This window comes from Chionomys nivalis, chromosome 21, assembly GCF_950005125.1.
Source record: "Chionomys nivalis chromosome 21, mChiNiv1.1, whole genome shotgun sequence".
In the NCBI taxonomy this organism is placed as follows: Eukaryota; Metazoa; Chordata; class Mammalia; order Rodentia; family Cricetidae; genus Chionomys; species Chionomys nivalis.
In genome coordinates this window covers 10,038,341-10,057,703 of record NC_080106.1, presented here as the reverse complement: position 1 = coordinate 10,057,703, position 19,363 = coordinate 10,038,341, and the positions used below count along the sequence as shown (strand labels likewise).

Sequence of the window (19,363 nt, the reverse complement as noted above, 5' to 3'; positions counted from 1 at the left end):
GTTACCACGACGACCAGGGAAGCGTTGGACCGCCAACGACGCGGACCGTAGTGCCAGAGCGGAGTGGCGAGGCGAGGAGCGAGCATGCACCCCGAGTCCTCAAAGCCGCCGGCGGATGGAGCGGCGGAACCCACTCTGGAGGAGTCGGCGGGCGATCATGGCGACGTGGGCCCAGGGGTCCGCAAAGAAGGTGCCATCGCGTCGGGAGCCGAGGGGGCGAGGACCCGTGCTTCACACATGCCCGTTCACGCAACTGGGAGTAACCAGCACCCCTCACACATGACCATCCTTACAGCAACACGAACAGCCAGCCCACCCGCCTCACACGGGCACATCAACACAGCCCGGAATAGCCAGCACCCCTCAAACATGCCCATCCACACAGCCATGGGTCAGCCAGCACACCGCATACATGCCTGCCCATTCACTATTAATGAACGCTAGACCTTTATTAATGTAATCAATCCAGCACATGTAGAACACCAACTATTTATTCCAATGAATATTAATCAGGGACCGCCAGTGGCTGAGACTTGTTTCCAATGGATGTAAGGCACAGTCCCCAGGGTTCAGTGTTATTCAACAGACACCCCACACCCTCACACCACCCACACCCCCACGCCCCTCACCCCACCAACACACACACACACACACACACACATACACACAGAGCTCATCAGCTCTTGAAGTTACATTCATTCGAGGCTTCTAGGAATGCACTTATGGGGTAAAAGTGCTAACAACACAAGCCTGATAATCTGAGTTTGAATCCACAGTGCATAAATACAGTGGTTCAAATCTGTATCCCAGCGTCCCCTAAAGTTATGTCTGTGGCAGTGACTCTTTAGCTAAATATTTAAATATTCTGTGTAACTTGATATTCTCTGAGAAAACTTACTGGTAAATTCTCCAAATTCTCCATGACACCAGTTTATCCTTTTTAATTATTTTTTTCACTGTGTCCTCCCCTTTAAAAAGAAGTGTATTTTATTGTGCGGTGGGGATGAAAAGGAAGAGATGAGGGGGTGCCCAAGGAGGCCAGAAGAGGGCGTCAGATACCCTGGAAGTGGAGGTAGAGGCAGTTATGAGCTACCCTGTAGGTGCTGAGAACTGAACTCTCTGATCCTCTGGAAGAGTAGCAAGCATTCCAAGCACTCTCAATGACAAAGTCAGCTCTCCACCACCTTGTACAGCAATTTTTACAACAATCTGCATGTGTAATGGCTATGTACATGTCACTTTTAGGCTGATCCTCTATAAAAAACTGCACAGGGAAACATGAAAATGTGGACAAAGCTGTGCCTTTTGTTGTTGTTGTTTCTACCATCTGAAACACGTTAGCAATGCATGTCTTTAAGGGAGTCCTTGTAGGGCACAGTGGATTCTTCTGCCTCGAAAATAATGCACTGATGGCGTCATCCATGGGTAGGGATCATTCTCAGGAACATAAGTGGGTATAAAAATCAAGTTCCACGAAAAGCACAGGATCCCATTTATATAAATCAAAAACTTTTTTATTTGTTTGTTTTGGTGTCTCTCTATATAGCCCAGTCTGGCCGAACTCAAATCCCGGTGGAGAGTCTCCTTTCTCAGCCTTCCTGGGTGCTGGGATCACAGGCTGGGATTGCCATACCTGTCCTAAATTTTTTGATCTTTACAAATTAACCTTTTTTTTTTAACAGAAATTAATGAGACCAAGGAAACGTGTGTGGATCCTTCCACAGCATCCTGCCAAAGTCAGCAGCAACAGAGTGGCGACAGCCAGAGTGGCGACAGCCAGAGTGGCGACAGTGGCTCAGATGGTCACTTAGCCAACTCAAGAAATGACAAGGATGATCGGGGCCCCAGGTATGTGTTGTGCAGCACAGCTCCCAAGACACCAAGGAGGGTACACGGTGATAACCCCTTAACCCCTGCACAGGGTACAGCTACGGAGCCTGCTCAGTTAGTACTAGAACAGGGGAGAACCAGCAATACCTCTTTAAGGGAATGAGGGGGTGTTACTTGTATTTATTTAAGTGTGTGCATGTGTGTGTAGGTGGCCATGGAGGCCAAAAGGAAGTGTTGGGCTCCCTAGAGCTGGAATTACAGGAGGTTGTGAGTTGTCTGAAGCGTACTGGGAATTGGTCTCGTATCCTCTGCAAGGGCAGCAAATGCTCTTAATTGCTGAGCTATCTTACCATGTCTCCAGTCACTACTGCTTTTTTTGGAAAAAAAAAAAAAAGAAGTATTCATTATCAGTGTGGGAGGAAGAATATGGAAACAAATGTGTGCACTACATACCCCGGTGTGTACTCCGACACATAAATGGATGCCGAAAGACAATTTGCAGAAGTCCATTCTCTCTTTCCACTGAAGATTCCAGCAATCAGACTCAGGTCTTCAGGCTTTGATTCTGTCCACTGAGCCATCTTGCCATCCCCTCTGCCTCTGGCCCTGCATTAAGACAGGGTCTCACTCTATTGCCCAGGCTGGCCCTCAGCCTTCTGAGTGTCGGCATTACACATGTTCACACTATGCCTGGTTCACACTAGTTTTGTTGATGACACTGCTGGAAGTATTTTTTTTTTTTTTTTGGTTTTTTTGAGACAGGGTTTCTCTGTGGCTTTGGAGCCTGTCCTGGAACTAGCTCTTGTAGACCAGGCTGGTCTCAAACTCACAGAGATCTGCCTGCCTCTGCCTCCCAAGTGCTGGGATTAAAGGCGTGCGCCACCACTGCCCGGCTGTAAGTTTTTTTATTAGGCCAAACACGGCAGTTTTTTTGGAACACTGAATTAACACTATTGGGTAAAACCTTAACAGCCATTTAAGGGAGGAGACACTGCCGAGACGGCTCAGATGAGGATGGAAATTAGAGTCCCCAGTGTTCATGCAAACACCCAATTATCTCTGGACATCTGTAATCCCAGAATTGGGGAGGCTGAGACAGGGGAATCCGGGAGCTCACTGGTCAGCCACTCCACCCAAATCAGCTGGTTCAGTGAGAGAGCTCTGCCTCAAAATCTACGACAGATGTGATGGAGGGGGACACCTGACGTTCACCTCTGCTTCCATGTGACTCTGCACACACACCAAAGGAGAAGGGCAGGAGGAGGGAGATTTAACAAGATGTTTCAGATTTAGGACTTTAGACAGAATGGATATTGGAAAGAACCTGAGCTGGTGCCATGGCCCACAGCTGCAATCCCAACGGGGCTGAGGCAGGAGGACCACAAGTTTGAAGCTAGCCTGGGTTGCATAGTGTGTTCCCAGCTGACCTGGGCTACAGAATGAGACCCTATCTCCAAACCAGCCCAACCCAAACACGAACCTTTAAGTATGTTTCCCAACCAGCAAGCTGAAGCGAGACTCTTACATGTGCTTTGCGTCTTCACAGGATGACTAAACAGTTCCTTCAAAAGCTCTGCAAGCAGCACAAGCTGTACATCACCCCTGCCCTGAATGACACGCTGTATTTACACTTCAAGGGTGAGTCCCAGGGGAGTCCATGACCAGTGTCAGGAGGACAAGGTAGAAAACAAGCTTTAGAGGTCATCTTTGTGCTCCAATGTTTCTCTGAGCGGAACTCAGGCTTGACTGAGTTCATAAAGGGGCTGTGTGCACAGACAAGCCTCCCTTGCTTCTTTGGTTGCTTACTTGCTTTTTTCCCCTTGCAATATAAAGGATGAAACCCAGGACCTCATACCCACTAGGCAAATACACTGCCACTGAGATCCAACCCTAGCTAGCCCTCCTTCCCCTTTTTATTTTGAAATAAGATTCACCAAATTGCTCAGGCTGCCCTTGAACTCACTTTGTAGCCCAGAAGGATCTTGAATTTCCATCTTCCTGCTTTGCTCAACCAAGTAGCAGGGATTACAGGCCTGCACCACCAGGCACATAACTAATTAATTTCATCTCAACATCTCTCAACATCCCTCCTCCGCCACGGAAGGTAGGATCTTGTTATATAGGTCATGCTTTGAACTTGTGGCCTTCTTGCCTCAGTCTGCTGAGAGCTGGCAGATCAGGCTCCAGTCAACATGTCTGGCTTAGGACTGGGCAATTTTTAAAGCAGTGGGGGCAGTTGTGAACCTTGACCTTGGGACGGGTATATGGTGAAGTACAGAAGATAAGGATAGAAGGCAAGGGAGCAGGTTCTTTGGTCCCCTCAGAATGTAGAGGTACTATGGCATCCTAGGGACTTGGGCTTAGTGTCCAGTCCCACATCTACATCTGAGCTAGTGACAGGGGAGGTGTGGAACAAGAATGGAGGGTGGACCCATGCCAGAGTTCAGGAAAGAGACGCATGAAGGCACAGAGACTAGCCCAGCAGTGAGCTAAGAAGACTTGGGTGTAACCCAGTGGTAGAGGACTCAGCCATCATGTTTGAGGCCTTGGGTTCAATCAAAAATAAGGGGAATGACTTTGCAAAGAAAAGCTGTTACTAGCTGTTCGTGCTGTCGCACACCTTTAATCCCAGCATTTGAGGGGCAGAGGCAGCCAGATCTCTGAGTTCCAGGACAGCATGGTCTACAGAGCAAACTCCAGAATAGCTAAGACTACATAGACAGACCCAATCTTAAAAATAAATAAATAGAACTTCTTTTTAAAAAAAAAAAAAAAAAGAACTAGGGGCTGGAGAGATGTCTCAGTGGTTAAGAGCACTGACTGCCTTGCCAGAGGACCCGGGTTCAATTCCCAGCACCCACATGGCAGTTCACAACTTTCTGAAAATCCAGTTCCAGGGGATCTGACACCTTCACACCAATGCACATGAAATAAAGTTAAATAAACCATAAGAAATATTTTTAAAAAAAAGAAATAAAGAAAAAGAGAAAAGAGATGTGGGTATCTTAATCTCTCAAGTCCAAGACTAAGATGCCAGCAGATCCAATACTTTGTGATGGCTTCCAAGTTCACAGAAGGAGACTTCCATCTGTGCCCTCAGTCTGTAGCCCAAGATAACCATGAAATTGTCATCCTGCTGCTGTAGCCTTCAGGGAGCTGGGGTCAATGTTGTGCCACCATGCCAAGCAGTCTCTCTCTAAAAGGGCACTAATCCCATCATATGTGCCCCACTCTCACCTCCCAAAGGCCCCTTCTGACACCATCACACGGGAGGTCATGGTCTTCTACATCAGAATTTGCAAAGACCCAAACACTCAGCCTCTGCCAATAGGCAAAACTAACAGAATCTAGCCCCCCTGCTGAGTACATGGGAGCCTCACCAGCCCCTACCCACTAGGGTTTGACCGCATTGAGAACCTCGAAGAGTACACAGGCCTTCGCTGCCTCTGGCTGGAGTGCAATGGCATCCAGAGGATCGAGAACCTGCAGGCCCAGAGCGAGCTGCGCTGCCTCTTCTTGCAAGTGAACCTGTTGCACAAGATCGAGAACCTGGAGCCGCTCCAGAAGCTGGACGCCCTCAACCTGAGCAACAACTACATCAAGACCATTGAGAACCTCTGTAAGCTTGGCAGCCCTGCTCTGTGCCACATCCCGGCTGAGATTCCAGAGTGTGGGCCAGGAGCACATGCTGCTGTTGCTCATTTGTGCCATCCCCCCTCCAGCCTGCCTCCCTGTCCTGAACACACTGCAGATAGCCCACAACCGCCTGGAGACCGTGGCAGACATTCAGCACCTCAGTGAGTGTCTGCGACTCTGTGTCCTCGACCTCTCCAACAACATGCTGAGTGACCCGGAGATCTTGAGCGTGCTTGAGAGCATGCCGTGTCTGGTAAGTGCAGCCCACTCCTTGGACAGCATGCTCCAGGGTGTGCTTCAGAAACATCACCCTCCCTCCTTCCTCCCCTTCTCTTCCCTTTTCCTTTTCTCTGGGAAGCCCACCAGCATGGTGACTCTCCTGCTAAGAGCTGCTTCCCCAGAGCTCCCTGGTGCCTAGCAGGCAGCTCTCAGCTATAGCTCAGTGTCTTCCACACAACCTCAACAGATAGCCGAGACCTTGTACAATTTAAGTTCCAGCTTTCGGAGACTTGGGAGTTTTAGTTTTGTTTACTTCCTGTGCCTTGTGTGTTTCCTTATGTCTTTTCAGCACCCTTCCCTCCTCCCTGGGGAGGGGATGTTTTGAGCTAAAAGAAATAGCTTCAGAACAGTGGTTTTAGCTGAGTTTCTCAAGTGGCAGATGCTACCTCCTATTTAAAACATGGCAGTGGTTCTACTCAATACTTCCTACCAACTACTCTACTAAACCCCCTTTTAATATGAAGGTGTGCTCTATCTATCTATCTATCTATCTATCTATCTATCTATCTATCTATCTATCTATCACAAAGACACACACACACACACACACGTTCTGTTGATTCTGTTCCTTTAGAGACCCTGACTAAGCTGTTTGTTCCCCCGTTGGTCTCAGAAGTGACCTATCTAGTGCTGATCCAGGCATTCCTCAGGATTAATGTTCCATCAATCTCTTGATTTGAGCATTCCTTCTTCTTCTTCTTCTTTTTTTTTTTTTTTTTTTTTTTTTTTTTTTTTTTTTTTTTTGCATTCATTTGACAAGGGAACTGTGTTGATGGTAGCACATCCTGGACCTGGACTTGGAAAACTTTCATAAACTCTGGTGTTTCCTGGGAGATGAAGCTAGTCAGAGTTGCTTAGATCCTGGTTCAGCACAGTCCTGTAAGGTACATCAGCCCAGGCCTGCAGCCTTCTTCTCTGCAAGCTGCATCAGTGAGCGCTCATGCTGTGTGCCTGACTGGCCTCACAGTGTTCCTCACCCTGCTTTGCAGGCTGTCTTGGAGGGGCCACATGAGATTGGCTCTGGCTCTCTCTTCCCTTCGCCGTGTGTTTAAAAAGAACTACGTTTTATGTGGAAGAGTCAGACTCAGTGTTGGCTCCTTCCTTCCACCTAGCAATGGTCAGAATGGGCTGAGGCTCTCACCACCTCTGACAGTGACCCCGACACTTTGCTGTGTAGCACTGTGTAGTGTCAGGTATGAGCTGATCCTTGCTATCATTCTTCTGTATGTGTGTGTGCATGTGTGCGTATATGCATACGTGTGCATTTTTGTGGAGCCTGGAGGTCAGCCTCAGCTAACAGTTCTTCACACATGCCTCCTCTTACAAGGATGCCAGTCAGGCCAGGAGGGCGTAGCCTAATGACCTCACTGACTTTGTTACCTTGTCAATGATCCTGTCTGCAAATATAGTTACAGTATCTGACGTGATCAGGCAAACAGAATACAAAATGACTGATACTCATGACCCTCTCAGCTTCCTCAGGTGGAGGCCAGAAGGTCTATATCTGGCCATGGGAGAGAGGTGCTGGTATTATTAGACCAACTTTCCTTCCTGCATTCTGACCCCAGGGGGTCTGGCACCCAGTAGGAAAGGCCTCTCCTGGTGGCCCATACATCCTTCCCAGTTTGTGCCTCTTTATGTGTTTTGTTATTGTTGGTTTTGAGACAAGATCTCATGCAGCTAAGCCTGGCCTTCCTCATTGATTCTTATTTGTTGCCTCCTGCAAATATTCTCTTGAAATGGGTCCCAGGTAGGAAGAACCAGAAACAAATAAAGTCAGTAAGAGTTTAACTGAAGTTTCAGTCAGAGATGCTGAGAGATGAAGCTAATAGAACCATTGAGCTGGGCAAGGGCCTTGGGGAACATTTTCCAGGATGGTTCCAGAAGAACATCTGTCCTTCCAGGAGTAGAGAAGAGGGCAGCTGTGCGGTTTGCGTAGCTCCCGTGGCCAGCACCAGAGAGCCTTGTCATTGTCCTGTCACCGCACCACGATGCGGTGCTGGTATTTTGCTTTGCTCAAAAAAAAAAAGTGTTGTGGGCTGGAGAGATGGCTCAGTGGTTAAGAGCACCGTCTGCTCTTCCAGAGGTCCTGAGTTCAATTCCCAGCAACCACATGGTGGCTCCAAACCAACTGTAATGAGATCTGGTGCCCTCCTCTGGCAGGTGGGTATACATGGGGGCAGAAAGTTGCATACATAATAAATAAATAAATCTTTTAAAAAAATTGTGTTGTTATTCTGAGGGCACACAGTGTTATCATCTTGTCTTATTACACTGTGCATAGTGTTGTTATTCTGAGGGCACACAGTGTTATCATCTTGTCTTATTATTACACTGTGCATTGTGTTGTTATTCTGAGGGCACACAGTGTTATCATCTTGTTTTATTATTACACTGTGTATAGTGTTTGTGTATGTGTGTGTGCATATGTAGCGTGTATGTAGAGTGTGTGTATTTGTGTGTGGTATCTGTGTAGTGTGTGTGTAGTATGTATGTGTGTGTAGGCACAGATATGTCAGGCAGGGAATGCATGTAGAACAGCTTTCCAGAGTTGGTTCTCTCCGACCACTTTAGTTCTGGGGACTGAACTCAGGCCGTCAGGCTTGGCAGCAAGTGCCTTTACCCACTGAGGCCTCCCATGGGCCCCGACTGTCCGGCTTTGATAATCAGTTTGGCCCTGTGTGTTGCTTTGCAGCGTGTGCTGAACCTGATGGGAAACCCAGTGACCAAAAATATCCCTAACTACCGCAGGACAGTCACTGTTCGTCTGAAGAACTTGACTTACCTGGATGACAGGCCGGTTTTCCCCAAGGACAGGTAAGAAAGGAGACCTTCGGGTTACTTCACTTGAGTGCTTGCCAGTCGAGCACGCTTGTTACACGCGCAAGTTTTCTGATTGTTGAGCATTTTCACAAATCAGTAAATAGCCTCCAGACCCATGGCACTATCACTACCAAGCACAGGAACAGGAGTGTTTGCTCTGATAGAGTGTTTGTGTGCGTGTGTACACCATGGCACACCCGTGGAGGTCAGCTTGCACTGTGTTGGTCCTCGGACTGAACTCAGGTTATCAGACTCAGCAGCAAACTCCTTTCCCTGCTGAGTCATCTCTCTGGCTATTGTTTGTTGTTTTTGTTTTCGTTCTTTTTTTAAACTCTCATGAATAATGCCTCTGTGAGCATTTGTGTGCACATTCTTGTGCAGACAGGTTTGATCCCCTGAGATAATCAGGAACAAGATTGATGGGTCAGATGACAGCAACCCCATGCTGGGCCTTTGAGAAGCCACCAACCGGTTTTCCAAAATGGCCTCACCACCTTCTTTGCCTCTCAGTATTTCAAGAGGACCTGAGTTTTCTGCGTTCTTGCCAAAATCTATCATTTTCACTCCTGCTATGGGATGCAAAGTGGGGGGGGGCTCGTCGTGCTTGTGAGCGGCACCCCCCTGGTGACTCTTTCCTTATGCACTGGGCATCTGCATCTGTTGTCTGGGAAATGTTGGCTTAGTATCTCTGCTCATTGAAAACAATAGTGTACCTTTCTTTCTTTCTTTTTTTTTTTTTTTTTTTTTTTTTTTTGCTTTTTCGAGACAGGGTTTCTCTGTGGTTTTGAGCCTGTCCTGGGACTAGCTCTTGTAGACCAGGCTGGTCTCGAACTCACAGAGATCCGCCTGCCTCTGCCTCCCAAGTGCTGGGATTAAAGGCGTGCGCCACCACCGCCCGGCTAAAAGTGTACCTTTCTAAAAGAGCAGTTTTGGCGGAACCAAGCAGGAGCAGAGCCCTCATCTCCTCTCCCAGTTTCCCAGCATGAGCGTCTTGCATCCTTGGGTGCGCTTGTTACCTGGATGAACCATAGCTGATGAACCAAAGTTGATGGAGGGTTAGTAAGTGAACTCCAAAAACTTTTAAAGATTTTTTTTAACTTTTATTTATTTATGTGTGTGTGCCTGTGTGCATGTGCGCACACATGTGCAGCACATGTGTGCAGGTGCCTGGTGAGGCCAGAAGAGGGTATGGGACCCCCTGGAGCTGGAGTTACAGGCAATTGTGAGTACCCCAATGTGGCGCTGGGGACTGAATTCATGTTCTCTGCAAGAACAGCGAGCACTCTTAACCACTGAGCCATCTCTCCAACTCCTTAATTTTGAAGAAATGAACGCCTTCAGGGGGCTGAAGAGATGACTCAGTCAATAAAGTGCCTCCCTCGTGAGCATGAAAGCTTAAATTTGATCCCCAGAACCCACACAAAAAGCTACCATCCCAACTCTCGGGAGGTGGAGATAGGGCTCCTGGACGACTCTGGCCAACCAGCCTAGCCTACTCAGGGGCTTCAAAAACAAGGCAGATGGTACCTGCAGAGGAAAGACCAAGGGCATATCCTGACCTCCATGTACATATTCAAAGACCAAAGAACAAATAAGTTTTGATGAAGGCATAAATCACAAACAATCCCACACCAGTTTGGAATTATGATTAATAGTATCTCAGCAGCTATTAGCTGAAGGAAGCTCCCGCAACAAAGTTTGACCAGACAGAATATGTTTATAATTTTCTTTTAACCTATACAAGTTATAAGGAGCCTGATAGAGAGATGGCTCAGGGGTTAAGAACATTTGCCATCCAATACCCTCTTCTGGATTCTGATGTCATCTGCACGCTTATGGTATACAGGCATACACACAAAATAAAATATAAATCTTTAAATAAAAGAGTTAATTCTGACCTATATTCTCCTTCCAGATCCCCCTCCCCCTCCCACTTGTCTGCCTCCCAGGGTCTCACAGTTCCTAGAATTCATTATTTAGTCTAGGCTGGCCTTAGCTCATGGCAGGTCCCTCTGCTCGGGTGCAGATAGGCCTGTGCCCATGCCTGGCTCCCAGCTCTGTCCCCCTCTGTCCTCACCTAGGGCATGTGCAGAGGCATGGGCCCGAGGGGGCTATGCAGCTGAGAAGGAGGAGCGGCGCCAGTGGGAGAGCAGGGAACACAAGAAGATCACAGACAGCCTGGACGCTTTGGCCATGATCAAGCGGCGGGCTGAGGAGCGGAAGAAGGCCAGAAACAGAGGTAAGGCCCAGCCTTTGGCTGTGCAAGCTGTGGCTGGTGTGTGACTCTGGTGTCGAAAACAGAAGCAAAGGTCACATTGTCCTGCAGGTAGATCACAGATTAATGTCAGAACGAGTCTTGGCTGGACATACCATTTTCTCTTTTAACGATGAAGGCGGATTTGCATGCTAGTGGAATGGATATGCCGGTTGTTTTTACAAAAAGAATTCAACCTCGGGGACTTCAGAGATGACCCAAAAGTTAAGAACACTGGTTACTCTTCCAGAGGACCCAGGTTTGATCCCCAGAATCCACGTGGTGGCTTGCAACATCTATAACTCTTCTCCCAGGGGCTCTGGCTCTCTCTCCTGGCTCTCATGGGCTCCAGGCACCCATGTAGTGCACAGACATGCATGCAGGCAAACACCCATGCACATAAAAATGAAACATAATGAACCGTTGGCTGACTGTTGGCTATGTCAGACTGTGGAGAATCTTCAGCATGTACAGCTGACTGACACTGTGGTTCCGGTAGTCGACAGTGCTGGAGGCTCCGACGGATAGGAGGACACAGCATAAAAGGACAGACACGTGCCTAGGACTACTCCAAAAAGATGGAAAGTCTGTCTTAACCCCAAGCCAGAATTCATCGATGAATTTTTAATTTTATGATCGGTGTGTATGTATATGTGTGTGTAGGCACAGGTATGTTGGGCAGCAACAGGGCTTTTCACAAAATCTTAGGCCCTTCCTGAGGCAAGGGCTTGTCAACAGCTGTCAGCCTGTGTGACCCTGGGGTCATACTCAAATGACCTTCATCAGCAAGACTACCTTCCAGTCAACCTAAGAGCATATCCCTGTAATTCCAGCTCAGCCTGGAGGCCAAAGCAAGAGGAACATGTGTTTGAAGTTAGGCTGCGCAAAACAGCAAGGCCCTGACAAAACAAAAAAGGAAGACTCAACTATTTCCTTTCCCTCCATGAAAGGAATTCACTATTCTGGAATCTAGTGGGTCAGCCTGTGTATGGTGGCACGTACCTCCTATATTTCACCATGCATGCATATATACATATATATGTTTTCTTATAAAATGCTATGACCACATCACCACCTACCTGCCTTCGAGATACAATACCATAACTATTTCCCACACTTTCTTAAAAGAATATATATAAAACATTAATATAAAAATATAAAATATTAAAAGTATATATATTTTTTTAAACCAATTTTGTTTTGGAATTTTCAAGCTTTCAGAAAAGCTGAAGAATCATAATTACAATGGCTGTATTCTTTGTGCTTATTTGGGATGGATGGAGTTTTAAAATTTTTACACACACGTGTGTGCACGCACACACACACTTGTCTTAGCATATGCATTTCTCAGAAATGTTTGAATGGATTGATGGATTGGGTCCCACTATGTAGCCCAGGCTGGCCTCAAATGTGAAGCCTTCCTACCTCTGCTTTCCCTGTGCTGGGATCACTGGTGTGGGTCACTGTCACTTTTCTATTGCTGTAAAGAGAAACCATGACCACATCAACTTATAAAGTAACTGGTGGCTTCCTTACAGCTTCAGAGGGTGAGTCCATGACCATCATGGTAGGGATCATGGTGGCAGGCAGGCAGACATGGTGCTGGAGAAGTAACTGGAAGCTTACATCTGACCCACAAGCATGAGGCCAGGCGGGGTGGGATGAGGGGAGCACTAACTGGAGCGGTGGGACTGTCAAAGCCTCAGAGCACACCCTGGTAACACACTACCTCCAACGAGGTACACCCCTGATCTTTCCCAAACAGCTGCACCCACTGGGGACAAAGCATCCAAACAGATGGTCCTATGGGGCCATCCTCATTGAAACCACCACAGTCACCGTGCCCAGCCTCTCCTGAACCATTTGAAAGTGATAGTAGACCATCTGTGTAGACCCCAAATCCTTGCCTGCCATGTCCTCAGGACTCTGTGTGTTCTCTCTCCATGGCAGAGTGCTACCCATTGAGCTGTGAGCAGAGTTATCCATTATTGGAGATGTTTATCTGCCTTTATCATATGAACACTCCCTCTACATATACATTTTTTTCCTGGCCTCCCACTTGCTTTGTAGCCAAGGATAGCCTTGAACTCCTTGATACCCTTGACTCTACCCCCTAAGTTTCAGGATTACAGGTGTGCACCGCCATGCCTGCCTAATGCTTTGATGAACTGTGCCCCTGACAGCCCCCTCCACTCAGTCTCTTAATTTCATGGATACAGAGATGCTCTTATCCTCTCAGGCAGCTCCCAAGTTCAACTCTGAACTCTACTTCTCTAGGGCAGACACCCCTGCCAGACAGTGAGGAGAGTACCCCCACCAGCCCAGAGCCTCAGGAAGAGCCACCCACGGAAGAAACCCAGCAGAAGATGGAGCTGTTTGTGAAGGAGAGCTTTGAGGCCAAAGACGAACTGTTTCCAGAGAAGCCAAGCGGAGAGAAGGAGCCGGCTGTGGTGGTGAACGGAGCAGTGGAAGAACCAGACCTTCCTGGGAGTCTGGCTCAGACCCAGACATCCCTGGTGGCCAGTCCTGATGGTAAGGCAGCTGAGACAATAGAGGGCAGCTTCTAACCATGCACACAGCTATGACCTCTGACCCTGCACACAGCTGTGGTCTCTGTCCCTGCACACAGCTATGGCTCAGACTTTGAATCCACTGCTTTGGTTCTCTTTCTAAATACAGTCCATGGTAAATCTCATGTCCTATAGGAGACACATGCACACACACACGCACACACACACGGCACATTAATGTAAACAGATTGCACGTTGGTTTCCTGGCTGTCCAGATCTGAATAATCACACAAAACTATATGAATTACAACACTGTTTGGCCAATAGCTTAGGCATATTCTTAGCTAGCTCTTACATCTTAAATTACCCCATTTCTAGTAATCTGTGTATCACCATGAGGCTATGGTCTACCGGTAAGGCTCCAGCATCCTTTTCCTTCGGCAGATACATGGTGTCTCTTTGACTCTGCCTTCTTTTTCCCTGCATTTAGTTAAGTTCCCTCACCCCCACCTTGCTCTATTCTGCCCTGCCATAGGCCAAAGCAGCTTCTTTATTAACCAATGATAATAAAACATATTAATAGCATACGGAGGGTAATCCCACATCACATTAAAATCAGATAAACCATATAAGCAACAGGGAAAGCTATTAGCAGAATATTTTACTAATCCAGTGGGTCCTCTGGGATCAACAGGAGAAAGCTGTGATGTTTATACTGGGTTTTGGATGGAGCTGTCGCAGGCAAGTGTGTGTTTGAAACTCACCACACAAAGGGGAGCAGTGCCACCAAATAAGCACACAGCACCGCTCACACTCCAGGGACATGGCCTCCATTATAAATGTCGAGCGGGGGAGACAGACAGGTAGATCTCTGGAACTCACTGGTCAGCCCACCTGGCTTTATCCACCAGGCCCGGGTCCAGGAGAGAGACCCGGCTCCAGCTTGTTTCTTGTTCTTGTTGTAAAACATTCTTAGCGAAAATGAATAGGGAAGGGAAGAGTTGCCCCAGGTCATAGTGTGTCACAGAGGGATGTCAGGGCAAGAACTCCAGTGGGGGCAATAGCGGAGCACTGTTAATGGCTCGCGCTCTCGCTCTCTCTCTCTCTCTCTCTCTCTCTCTCTCTCTCTCTCTCTCTCTCTTTCTCTCTCTCTCTCTCTCTCTCTCTCTATTTCTCTCTCTCTCTCTCTATTTCTCTCTCTCTCTCCTCTCTCTCTCTCTCTCTCTCTCTCTCTCTCTCTCTCTCTCTCTCTCTCTCTCTCTCCTCTCATTCATGCTCAACTAGCTTTCTTAGATAGCTCAGGACCACCTTTGCATAGTGAGCCAGACCCTTTTATACCAATTTGAAATCAAGACAGTCCCTCACAGCCACGCCCTCAGGCAGGTCTGATCTAGGCAGTACAACACTCGGAGCCGCCAACGTTAGGTCTGGCCCAGGAAGAAGGCCCTGCTGCATGGAGAATCCTGGGAGGGCTCTGTTCTCATGAAGGGAGAGTGTAAAGGATTAGGTGCCAGGGCTGCGGGAATGACCTTGCAAGTAAAGGAGGAGGGCAGGGGCAGAGAGGAGGAGGGCGGTGGGGCAGGGAGAAGGAAGGCAGGGGCGGGGAGGAGGGCAGGGCAGGGAGGTGGAGGGCAGGGACTGGGAAAGGAGGGGGCAGAGGCAGGTAGGAGGAGGGCAGATGCAGAGAGGAGGAGGGCAGGGGCAGGGAGGAAGCATTTAAGGGCAGACTAGAGAAGAGCATGAGGCAGGGAGGTCAGGTATACCACACTGTGCATCAAGGGAGAAGGAAATGCAAGACCAGGAGTGGGGAGAAGGGCACCAATCACTATCCAGGGGGAAGAGGGAGGCAGGGGCTTTGGCATGGTACTGAAAAGCCACATTCACCACGAGGAACCCACTCTTGGTGCCCTGCCACGCTCATCAGGTGTGCTCACGGCTCTTCTGGGTTTGGTGGGACTCCGGGCCAGAATGTCTGGGACATGCCGTGCTTTGGTGATTGCTTATGTAACAAGGGAAAGTTGCTGTCTCTAGCTCAGGGTAGGATCGTCAGACCTGTAACCTGCCTGTTCTGAGCTTCTGGAAAAATGTGTCTGTTTAGCAAGGGTCTTGCTTTCCTGGTAGCTTTCCCCACATGGATCTGCTGTGACTGATATTTGCAGGTAAGAGGTTTCAGAGATCAGCCTGTGGGGCTGTGGCACCACCTCAGCTACAAATATCACACACGGATCTGCAGGGCAGGATGGACTTCCTGGCTTAGCCACTCTTCTCCTGTGCCCTGGTGCCTAGCCCAGCTGGTGTGAGTGAGTGAACAGACCACACAAGGCTAGGGCTTAGGAATCTGGCAAGGCGGGCCTGGCAGAGGAGGACCCGTACTGCTTCTGCCCATCCAGACAGCCTCGCTGTGTTAAATGGCACAGGTCCCTGGCCCTGGAGAGCAGGCGGCCATGTACCTGATGCGTGTGAGCTGGCAGAGAGACCTCTACCAGGGCTGCACTACAAGGTTGGCATCGCTGGGCTTTGGAACCAGCTGTTCTCTTTAGAACATCCCTTTCTCTCTGGGCAGTCAAGCTGTCTCTTCTTGGCTTGGCTGCTTCTGCACAGCAGGGCCAGCTTCTTCCGGTCTTTCCTCAGCTGGGGGTGGAGGTGCAGCCCTGACCTCAGCAGAGGACTCTTGCGGCTTCCATCATGGTGGCTGTCCAATCACACCCAGGAAGGTCTGCCCTTCTCTTTTAACCTGTAGCATGTCACCCCGGCCTTTGCATCTGAAATCCGTGCCAGGGTCAGTAACTTCTCACTGCTGTTCCTCAGAGTCCACGTCTCCAGTGACCTCTGCTGATGGGGCCAGAACTGAAGACACAGACGCCATTGCCGTGGAGACCAAGGAGAGGCTTTTCATTGATGTGAGCAGGGGGCTGATCAAGCTGGGAGGAGGGGGCTGACACCTTTATGGTCCTCTGTGACTCTTAAAGAGTTCCCCAGGGAACAGGTACAGCATACCCAGCCAGGCATACCCCCAGTCCACCCTGCTCATATTCAGGTTTTGGGGGCTGGTCCATTTGCCCCCCCCCCATAGTGAAAGCCATGCAAGAGTTTCCAGGGCCATTATAGTGCAAAGCAAGTCTGTGGTCGGTTCTGGAGTCACACATCACTGAAGCCTGCTGGGCCTCACACCCACAGCCTGGCAGGTGGCTCCAGCCACCTCATTGGCTAGTTCCCACTCTGGCTTCCTGTTGGTTCACCATAGTGTGATTGTCCAATCTCTCTCCCAGCAAACGTCGAGTTACAGCTATGTTACCTCTCCCCAAAGCTTCTCCCATTTGGATGACAGTGTAATGTATTTCCCTCATGGAAGGCATGAGAGATCCCACATTATCACATTGCCCCAAGAACTGCAATTCAGCAGAACAATAATAGTTCAGCAGGCATGCAAATCCATGTAAGCTGGGGGCCTCACCCTGCCTGCTTAAGGCCTAAGCTTTGCACTCAAGACCGGACCATACAGAACACAGTGAGGATGTAGTTTCTACTCTGAGGCTGCCTTGCTTAAGGCATGGTACCTACTAAGTGTTCTGAGATATGGAGTATGATCATCCCAGTATTATGGAGGAGGAACTGGAGAAACGAGAGGTTAAGCAACTTGCCCAAGGCCACACATCTAGGAAATGGTAGCATGGTTTTCTGGTTCTCAGGAGGTACTTGAAGCTCAGACTAATGTAGAAGAGGTACTTTTGAGTTTGGGTTTCCCATGACACAACAAAGTGAAGGAGCTGTGACAATCTTCCCATTGGTTAGATGGCTGGACTCGAAGTGGCAGTGTGGCTTTGAGCATGCTGAGGTCTTCTGGTGGACATGGGTGGGAGTTACTGAGGGGCCGTGGTGATGGTTCCCTTAGGATATCTTGTCCCCTGCTTATACTTTCTTCCATTGTGTCTGAGTGACGCGTTATGTGCTCACTGGCTCTTTCAGGACCTGCCCGACTTGGAAGATGTTGATGACAGTGACGCGTTTATGGAGGACCAGACAAAGGTCAGCACTCTCTTTCCTATACCCCAGAAAGGCCTTAAACTATGGCAGCCCTCCAAGTACTGGGATTATAGGCATGAGCTAGGCATGCCTAGTTCTTTTTGAGACAGGATCTCACAGTGCAGCCCATGGCAGGCCTTGAACTCAAGAGACCCACTTGTCTCTACCTCCTGAGTGCTGGGCCAACAGGAGTGCACCACCACACCTGCCCCTTAGAGGCCATTTCTTTCTCATGAAAGTCAACTGCCCTTCTGAGTGGCCACGTGTCCACCTTACTGGGAAGCAGTCACTCTCTGGTCCCTCTGAGAGCTTATTTTCAGCCACTTGGGCTTTTTGCTGGAGCTCTATTGGTGGCTGCGTGAATGAACTGGGAATGTTCTGCCTTCTGCTGTGCTCCTATGCAAACTTCCCAAACTCATCTATTGAAGCTATTCCTAGAGGGTAGGAGCACATGGGTAAGGCACCCGACTCCCTGGGCATAACCAGGAGCCAGTAAGCAACTGTATCAGATCCTGTGTCTAGGAGAAGCTTTGGAGGGAACCTCTGCATGAGATCTCACTTCCAGGAGACTGAAGTCCAGGAACAAAGTCCTGAAGAACTGCTGGGCTATGGGGTGTGGCAGAGGCTAGAATCCAGACATTGGTAGGGTGTGGTATAGGGGAGCTGTGTGGGTGAGGACTGGTTGAGGCGTTCATCCTGTACCAGCCTGCTATCTCCCTACCCCTGCACTTCCTGTATTGTGATCATGGGAAAATCAAACACAGCTCACACTCTCTCTCCAGGAAACGGGCATCCCAAAAATCCAGGTGGTTTCCAGCTTGAGTGAGGACAGTGACCTTGAACTGGACGACTCTTCCCTCCTGGTGTTGGAAGGCACTCCCATAGGCTCCACAGGCCTCTCAAACATATTTGCCATCTCCAAGGACCCCTCAAAGGTGGCCAGGGTGCCTTTTGCAGACATATGTAAGCCAACAGCAACAGAACTGGAAACCCAAGGTCAAATCTCCAGCGCCACCTCTCCACAACCCCTCATCCAGGAGCTGGAAGATGAGCAGGGAGAGGATGAATCAAACCAGCCCCTGCCACCGCAAACATGGGCAAGTAAAGCGGCACCTGCCCAGTCCAGTGAAGCCGGAGACAGCCAGCTGCCTGCAGCCATCCTGCTAGGTAACACTCCAGAGGCTATTGTAGGGAGGCGAACCAGAGACAGGGAAGCAGATGGGGGTTTCTGCCCTGTTCATAGGTGACCTTTTGGCTGTGGTGTGTCACCTGGTCCTATGGTTCCAGGCCAGAGGTTCTGGAGAGGGAAGAAGACCACTGACACTAGGGCTGAGTGACAAAAGCACAGGTGTTAGTGAAGGTGTGACAGTTTAAGTCACACACCTAGTGCTGTATGCAGGCATGCAGGGCAGTCTGGGCAGCTAGTCAGGACAGACAGGAGGCTGGCCTAGGGTCGGATGTGCACTTCTGTTTCCCATGTTCCTCTGGCCCAACAGTAAGGGGCGTTTCTGAAGGACTCATGGGCCAGTACTCAGCAAGAAGGGCAGCTCTGCTCAAGTACTGATTTGTCCTCTCCCATCTCATCAGGAGACAGAGCGGAGGATGAAGCACAGTCTTTGTTGGACCTGGAGGAGCCCAGCATCAGGGCAAGACTGGAAGACATAGAGTTTGGCTTGGACTGAACCCCAAGGCAGTCTACACTGTTAGGCTAGCAGTGAAGTGGACGCAGGGCACCCTTTCCTGTGTGTTACTGCTGGTGCACTTTGGGACCCTGCACGGCATCTGTTCTGCAGCCACATCTGTGTGCCTTGTACCCAGTGCATCGGTTTCCCTGGTTACCGATCCCATAATTACATAAACCCTTTAAGACCCACACAAGTCAGCATGTTACTGGGCTGCCAGTCAGGCCTCATTCTGATGAGAACAGAGACTCCACCCCAAACCCTGTGCTGTGTGTGCATCCCCAAGGTGGAGGGAGCAGGGCTTTACACATCAGCATGGAAAAGCA

At 49.2% G+C, this 19,363-nt stretch overlaps 1 protein-coding gene across 1 annotated transcript; it reads left to right on the top strand.

The window, feature by feature from the left end:
* Positions 1 to 84: 84 nt before the first annotated feature.
* On the top strand, positions 85 to 19,177 carry Dnaaf1 (dynein axonemal assembly factor 1). The gene is made up of 12 exons (XM_057754092.1): positions 85 to 190; positions 1,683 to 1,848; positions 3,377 to 3,468; positions 5,228 to 5,449; positions 5,553 to 5,719; positions 8,441 to 8,562; positions 10,650 to 10,807; positions 13,100 to 13,354; positions 16,141 to 16,232; positions 17,299 to 17,358; positions 18,138 to 18,522; positions 18,943 to 19,177. Exons 1-12 carry the CDS (start codon positions 85 to 87, stop codon positions 19,035 to 19,037), a joined length of 1,920 nt encoding a protein of 639 aa, XP_057610075.1. The 3' UTR covers positions 19,038 to 19,177.
* Positions 19,178 to 19,363: the final 186 nt, after the last annotated feature.

Bases quoted from the DNA above. Each gene is read 5' to 3' on its own strand.
- Dnaaf1 (XM_057754092.1), top strand. From the start codon at position 85: ATGCACCCCGAGTCCTCAAAGCCGCCGGCGGATGGAGCGGCGGAACCC. The intron at 8,563-10,649 runs GTAAGAAAGGAG...GTCCTCACCTAG, and splicing joins CCGGTTTTCCCCAAGGACAG to GGCATGTGCAGAGGCATGGG. The intron at 10,808-13,099 runs GTAAGGCCCAGC...CTACTTCTCTAG, and splicing joins GAAGAAGGCCAGAAACAGAG to GGCAGACACCCCTGCCAGAC.